General features: G+C 37.4%; 2 protein-coding genes across 2 annotated transcripts in view; both read left to right on the top strand.

Annotated features, from left to right (window-relative positions):
• The window catches only part of LOC118748304 (zinc finger protein 91-like), a 9,392-nt gene extending 7,145 nt beyond the window's left edge, over nucleotides 1-2,247 (top strand). The window contains exons 6-10 of the mRNA XM_036482678.1: nucleotides 5-616; nucleotides 705-1,084; nucleotides 1,146-1,245; nucleotides 1,310-1,546; nucleotides 1,620-2,247. Of these exons, the coding sequence (XP_036338571.1) occupies nucleotides 5-616; nucleotides 705-1,084; nucleotides 1,146-1,245; nucleotides 1,310-1,546; nucleotides 1,620-1,941 (1,651 nt within the window). The 3' untranslated portion in view covers nucleotides 1,942-2,247. The remainder of the gene's footprint in view (nucleotides 1-4; nucleotides 617-704; nucleotides 1,085-1,145; nucleotides 1,246-1,309; nucleotides 1,547-1,619) is intronic.
• Nucleotides 2,248-3,986: 1,739 nt separating this feature from the next.
• Nucleotides 3,987-6,942, top strand: LOC118748559 (CWF19-like protein 2 homolog). The gene is made up of 4 exons (XM_036483082.1): nucleotides 3,987-4,231; nucleotides 4,370-5,827; nucleotides 5,888-6,616; nucleotides 6,689-6,942. The coding sequence occupies exons 1-4, from the start codon at nucleotides 4,145-4,147 to the stop codon at nucleotides 6,812-6,814; spliced, it is 2,400 nt and encodes a 799-aa protein (XP_036338975.1). The 5' UTR covers nucleotides 3,987-4,144; the 3' UTR covers nucleotides 6,815-6,942.
• Nucleotides 6,943-7,743: the final 801 nt, after the last annotated feature.

Genomic DNA, 7,743 nt, shown 5'->3' with positions numbered 1-7,743 from the left:
GCGATTTAAGTTTCGATAGCATCTGCAGGACTTGCATGCATGTGGTAGCTGAAGAGGAAACGTTTGCCGCCACAACCGCAGAGATAAAGTGCCACTCTATCTTCGATACGGTTGCAGAATGCGGCACCATGCGAGTCGTTGAATTACTATCAACCACTACACCGCAACTACAAGTAAACTTCAGTGATGAATTGCCACAAAAAATTTGCCGAGAATGTTTAAAGCTTTTACTGAGCGTATATCGCTTCCAGCAAATGTGCAGACAATCTGAACAACAAATGCGCGAAATATTAGATAAAAGATATCTTGATGTAAAACTGATGATCCCAGTGCTATTGACGGAAAGTACAGAAGGGCCAAAGCAGATTTCAATGGTGGACGCCAAAGAGGGAGAAATTGTGACCGAGGCTGTTGAAGTGCCGTTGGCTAATGACCCATTGCAAAACGACCAATTTCTGAAAATCGAGGAGTTTATTGATAGAGATGAATGCATTTGTGAAGATAAAACGAATGAGGCATCAGCAGTGGGGACTAACTTAGTTGATAGTAGTCTAGTAGCTAGTTGTACAAGCGACATGCCCAACTTTCGTGCTGGAAAAGAAAGTAACTTTAAAAAGTATGTAATAAATGTTTAAAAGGAACAAATAAACGAGGCGTAAGATTGATTGAATACGGACAACTTTGATAATGATATGTATTACTAGTTTCAGCACGCATACACATTCCTGCAGCAAGTGCAATAAATCGTTTTCCCAGCGCCGGCTTCTAAATAGGCACTTGAAACGGCATGAAAAATGGGAGGAGAGCAAAAATTTGCCTGTAAAGCCTTTAAATACAGATCAGCGTATTCAAATTAAGTGTGATATTTGTGGGCGCCGATTCAACAAACCAGAATCACTGCACGAACATAAGCAGAAACATGCTGATCAACCGCAAGGGGAAGCAAAAAAGATATACGCCTGTGATTTATGTGACAAAACATATAGTTCTAAGCGTATGTTGGCCTACCATAAAAAACGAAGTCATTCTGAAGGACCCTCTATTGCAGCACCGGCGCGTCATGTTTGTGAATTTTGCAATAAAGGAAAGTTTAATTGCTAATATGTGATGCATATTTTTTCAAAATACATAAATATTTATTGCAGGCTTTCAATTTCGTGCTAGCCTAGTTGACCATCTCCGTACGCATACAGGCGAGAGACCGTTCTTGTGTTCGTTGTGTGGCAAATCATTTAGATGTTCAAGGTATTATAAAGATTATCGCAGCAGACTAATGAAAAATTGATTAATTTATTGATGCCTTTCGCAGCAATATGAAGCAGCATTTAATACGGCATTCGGGCGTCAAGCGGTTCGAGTGTCCCGAATGCCCCAAAAAGTTTGCTTGCAACAGCGATTTGTCTAAGCACAAAGTCATACATCGCCTGATCAAGCCGCATAATTGCGACATTTGTAGTGCTTCATTTGCTAAAAGTTATGATTTAAAGGCACATAAAATGTACCACAACGGCGACAAACCGTACAAATGCAAATACTGTGACATGCGGTAAGTTAAGCAAGTCGGGTGAAGTAATATTTATATAATTTTTCTGAGTTTAATTTTTGATTCTGTCGACTAGATTTGTTTTAATGGACAAACAGCGCCGCCATATGCGTACTCATACCGGCGAAAAGCCCTACAAATGCAAGTACTGTGAACGCGCTTTTGCCCAAAGTAACGACCTAATCAAACATTTGCGAAATCACCTCGGTGAAAATGTTTATAAATGCGAGTTGTGTCCCAGCGCTTTCCGGTTGGCTGCTGAGCTGCGGGTACACTTTGCTTTACATAAAAACGATGATGAAGAGACTCGCGCTCGAAATATGCTGGCAGTTAAAGAGGACGCTAGCTTAGGTTTACATTTGAGACCTAATGGCTTCATGAGCACAACTAATAGCTGAAGAAGTTGATAATGAAATAATTTAGGTTGGAGCTGTGTCCAAAAAGAGAAATTTGGTTTTGATTCAGCTTTTTTTAATTCCGTTTTTAAAGAGACTTGTGATGACATCCTCTATATTTATCTTTAATTTCCTTTTTTTAAAACCTTGCTTAATTTTTTGAGTAGTGTATTTTAAGACAGAGATCGCCGAAATTCCTAACTGACGAAAAAAGCCTTGATCTTCCTCACTACAACTCAGTTCAAGTGCAGTCAATTTTAATTTCCTCTTCTGTGAGTTAATAAAAAATTATAGTTTAAAAAACTAAAACCTCCCTATTATAATTGCCATTCGTACTGTCATCAGGTATGTAACTTGAGAATAGAAATCGCTGCATCTTTTAGGCGCATCAATATTACATAGTTACATCCCGAGCTAATAAAAGGAAGGTAAAAAGCCCTAGTATTTATTTAGTATAGCGGCATCTATGTTTGTGATTTCCACTTATAGCGCCATCTGTATCCTAATTAGTTATCTGTCTGGTTTCAGAAGTTCAAGTGCAATTCGTGCTAGAGGTGGCAAGCTATCGATATTCGGCTGATTTCTTCGCTTTACATGAATTTTTTTTTTGCTTATACTGATTTGACAGCACACCCATCAAAAGCAAAAACAAAATACATGTAAACTTTGGGGCGAATTGAGATTTGACATAACACCCGCAATACAAAATACATGTCTATAAGTTTTGCAACAAGATGAATTTATACAAGGTGGTGTTACTGGCGAATTTAGATTATGGCCTTGACCAAGGCGAACCTATACAATAAGGCGAATTTATACAAGGTGGTTTTACTGGCGAATTAATATTTTCGCCGTGTTTGTTGTAATATGAATTCGCCTTGTTTACAACAAACACTACATTTTGAGATTCAGAAGGACCGCGGCCATAATCTAAATTCGCCAGTAACACCACCTTATATAAATTCGCCTTGCTATACAAGGTGGTGTTACTGGCGAATTGGACTTTCGCTGTGGGCGTACAGATTGTCAAAATGATGTGTTGTAATAAGAATTCGCCTTGTTAACAACAAACACATCGTAACTTTAACTAATAATTTTGTTCTTTAAGTAAAAATTCAATGCTGAACTAATTAGTTTTTCATGAAAATTGGTAGAAATCCTAAAATATACATGTCATCTCGAAAGCGATTTGGGTAATTTCAGTTGAGGCTACACCTTGAATTTTTATTTCCGAAAGTGATTTGATTTACACAGGAAAGTATACTTTCGCTTTCACATTTTGACAGCAAGATGCGGAGGTGTACTTCTAGTCTGTAAGATTGTAAATCATAGACTGAATAAAGATGAAATATGAAAAGCGCTTGCATTGCCACGTTTAACCGAACTCAACCGAACTTTTACAATTTTTATTTCCGAAAGTTATTTCTGCAAATCGTCCCAAAATGGCTTTCTGCCTCTCTACACGGGAAAGTAGACTTCGATTTCGCATTTTGAGCGCAAAATGCGATGGAAAAGCGCATGCATTGCCACGTCTAACAGCACTTTTAGCTAAAGGTGTCAAACTATCGATAGTCACACCATCGATGGTTTTGATAGTTTTCAGAAAAACTATCAATATTCACGATAGTCTCGAAAAAAACAAAACTATCGATAGCGCTGAATCAGTTAGGTTGCTTTGTTTTTACAGGATCATAGTGAAATAAATATTATCTTATAAAAGTTATAATCGTTCAAAATTAAGTAAATGCTTAGCCAAAATACTTCTCTTTTTAGAAAGTTCAAAAACAAACACAAGTTATACAAACAAAACAGGATTTATGATTAACATATGTATGTATTTTGGCCTAAATGCGTGCATATTTGAATATGACGTCGGCATCACATTAAAAAACAAAATTTTTAATTCAAATTAAAAAATTCAAATAATTTCAAAATAATTGGTAGAGATGATCGATAGTCCTACTAAACTATCGATATTTTTTATAGTATAAGAAAAAACTATCAATGAGTATTGATAGTCTAAAAAAATAGAAACTATCGATACTATCGATAGTGCCATCGATAGTTTGACAACTCTACTTTTAGCTGAACAGCTGGTGACTCTAGTTTTATATGACAGCTATCTAGGAAGTGCTTTATTTTTTGTATTTTGTTTAAAAGTTAAAAAAAAGTTAATTTATCAAAAGTATTAACACAAAAATAGAAAATGGATTTTATAAAATTTGAAAGCGCGCGAGACAAAGAGAGGATACGGCAAGAGCTTCGAGAAGCCAGGGATCAAATGCTTGACCAGGTGATATCTGATTTTATTCCGAATCAATTTATAAAAATTATCTGATAATTTTTTACATACATATGCATGTACATTTGCTATAAGTTTATGAAAATAATATCGGATAATTTTATATATACATATGAACATCATAAAAAGGCCAAGCTGCGTAGAGAGCAAAGGTTGCAACGCGACGCGGCACGGGAGTTACGTGGGGAGACTAACTGGATGCTTCCAAAAGTAGCGTCGAAAATTGACAAGCTTGGCAAAAGAGCCAGTGAATCTAAACGATCAAAGAAGAGGAAGGAGAAGGTCACATCAAAAAAAACTACGAAAAGAGGTAAGCATAGCAAAAAACGGAAGAAGTACTCTTCTACAGAGTCGGACCCGGATACCTCGGAAGTAGACAGTGACGATAGTTCATCCGACGGCGAGCCGAGCGGTTCTTCCAAGAAAAAGAAGAAGAGGAATAAGAAAAAAGAATATTCATCTTCGGGGACAGACTCATGGGATATGCCAAGTGATGAAAGTACATCCGGGGATGAGAAGAAAAAATCAAATAAAACGACTTCCAATAAGCAAAATAAAGGCAAGGAAAGTTCATCAACATCTACTTCGGATTCGGATAGTTCATCGGATACTGATAGTAGTTCAAATAGTTCTTCCGAAGAAGACGTCAGAAAAAAGTTGAAAAAGGAGCTTAGACGCAAACGGTGCGGATCAACAAATGGTAACAAAAATAGTACCAAAAAAGACAGTGATAACGATGAACTAGAAAAATGGGTTGAAAAGCCGCTCCCAATTATAAATTCTTCTGCGCCATTAACACGTGACAGCTGGATGACGGATACTTTGCTGTTGAAGACATTTAGCAAGGAGCGAAAAGATAAATCCGCTGATAAACAAACTTATGAAGCTTACGATCCTGCTAAAAGCACACGTGAGCTTAATCCGTATTGGAAAACAACTGGCACCGGTTTGCCAGGCTTTAAAAAGCCAACGGAGGAGAATGAAGATGACAGTGATGATGAGCGGCTAACAGAGGCTTTTGCGTCTGCTTCAGATAAGGCCAGTGGAAGTGGTGCATCAAGAAGCTGGCGAAAGACTATGATTGATTTGCAGTCTGGGAAGAAAGAAGCAGCCTTCATGTCTATATACAGTTCAGAGAGTAGTGATGGCGAAGAGAAAGGAGCGAAAAAATCCGCTATAGGAACGAACTTTCTAACTGATCAGCAAATGAATGAGTTGGGCGCAAAGCTGCTGAAGGCAGAAATTATGGGAAACAACGAATTGGCCGCTGAGCTCAAACTGAAATTGGAAAATGCAAGAAAAGATCGTGCAGCCTTTAAAGAGCGTAAAATTGCGCAACCTACAACAACCAGCGGTAGATCTAGAGAGCAAACAGAAGAGAAGGAAGAAGAGCATGTATTGCTCATGCGAACCGATGAACGCGGAAATACACGTCCTCTGGAACAGGCATCACGCGATGTTAATGAACGTGACTTGTATGGCGGCCGTAATGCTCGCAAAAAGCAGAGGCGGCTTGAGACACATGCGCCAGATGGTGAGCGCATGCGTTACTTTCCTGACGATGACAAGTATGATATTAAACAAATGGTAAGCTGTGTTTAAATTTGTGTCTGAAAATTAAGATCGCTTCTAATTTTATTTCAATAGTTTGAACATGAGAAATATACGAGTGCAACCGATGCAAATTTGGAATTCGCAAAAATTGCTGGTAAGCATAAAAATCCAAATGATGATTTGGACGACATATTCGCTGATGAGGTGCGGCAAGACGTTTCGCGGTCTTCTACTGATCGTAAAGAAATGCAACGCGCTATTAATGAGCATCAACGTCTATCGGCACAATTGGACAACTGCAGATTTTGTTTCGATTCAGCAAAAATGGATAAAAGTTTGCTTGTGTCAATGGGTGAGCAGGTCTACCTAGCTTTGCCATGGCATATAGGTTTGCAACCTGGACATTGCATTATTAGCACTACACAGCATGTCAGTTGCTGCACTCAATTGGATGAAAACACTTGGTCGGAAGTCAATGATTTTTTAAAAGCGCTTACGCAAATGTTTGCTGCGCAGAAAAGGGACATAGTGTTCTTTGAAATCGCAAGTCATCTCTCACGTCGACCTCATCTCAATATACACTGTGTACCAATACCAGACAAGCAGGCGGAAATGGTTCCTTTCTACTTTAAGAAAGCTGTCGAAGAATCGGAGCTTGAGTGGAGCGTAAATAAGCAGTTAATATCCTTGGGTCGAGATGGAAAGGGTTTACGTAATTGTATTCCCAAGGGACTGCCATATTTTTGGGTTAATTTTGGAATTGCATCGGGGTTTGCGCATGTAATCGAAGATGAAGATCGATTTCCGGCAAATTTTGCGTTGGTAAGGCAGAGATGTGGTTTGTTTATTAAATATATGTATACTGACTTCCGCATCCGTATCTTCATTTTACAGGAAATCATTGGGGGTATTTTGGAGTTGGATGCGAAAAAATGGCGTAAGCCACAAAAAGAACAAAACACTATAGCGAAAGTTAAAATGTTTGCCGACTGGTGGAGGAAATACGATTGCACCAAGTAAACTAAGAAATAGATTTCTTTCATGAAAGAGGTGTATTTAAAAATCGCATGTATATTGAATTTTTCCGCAAAAAATCATAACGCATTAAAAATTGTAGTAAACTTAAATCACCAATTACAATAATAATAATAACTAATTATTGCATTAAAATTTAAATTATTGCATTAAAATTTTTAATTTTTAACCGACTTCAAAAAAGGAGCAGGTTATAATTCGTCGGAATATATATGTATATATATATATATATATATTTATTTATTTATTTTTTTTTTTGTATGTTACCGCTAACTTTGGACCACGTTAACCAATTTATATAAATCTTTTTTAAAGGAAAAGTGTGACCAGGTGGTCCCATACTAATTTGGTTTAAATCCGATCATTGGATCATGAAGAAAGTAACGATAATCTTAAATTTTTATATGAGAATTGAAGCCTGATTAGTTGTTTGCCGAAACTAATTTTGTTTAGATCCGATAATTGAATCATGAAGAAACTAATGGTAATCTTACATTTTGATATGAGAATTGAGGTCGGTTTTGTTTTTTTGCTTAAAAATTGAGTGTCACGTAACGCCACCAAATGCCTGGGTTATAATGGAAGTAACGGAACGGAGTGAACTGTCACTTAATTATCTATTGTATGGGAAAGGAATGCAAATGGTTATAATGCACGTAACGTAACGTAAAACGGAACAATCTTAAATCAATAGATCCTCACGAAATCGCCGCGATTTGTTACGATTCGCCCCGACCCAAGGCGAATTTATGCAAGGTGGTGTTGATGGCGAATTAAATTTTCGCCGCGGTACTACTGAATGTCAAAACAATGTGTTTGTTGTAAACAAGGCGAATTCATTTTACAACAAACACATCATTTTGACATTAACCGCCCTATTCCCACAACACTGACAAAATTCATCATATGACTAT

The sequence above is a fragment of the Rhagoletis pomonella genome, unplaced genomic scaffold, assembly GCF_013731165.1.
Source record: "Rhagoletis pomonella isolate Grant_MI unplaced genomic scaffold, Rhpom_1.0 Rhpom_scaffold_00013, whole genome shotgun sequence".
In the NCBI taxonomy this organism is placed as follows: domain Eukaryota; kingdom Metazoa; phylum Arthropoda; class Insecta; order Diptera; family Tephritidae; genus Rhagoletis; species Rhagoletis pomonella.
The sequence above is the reverse complement of the archived record's forward strand: the minus strand, read 5'-3'. Positions and strand labels throughout refer to the sequence as shown.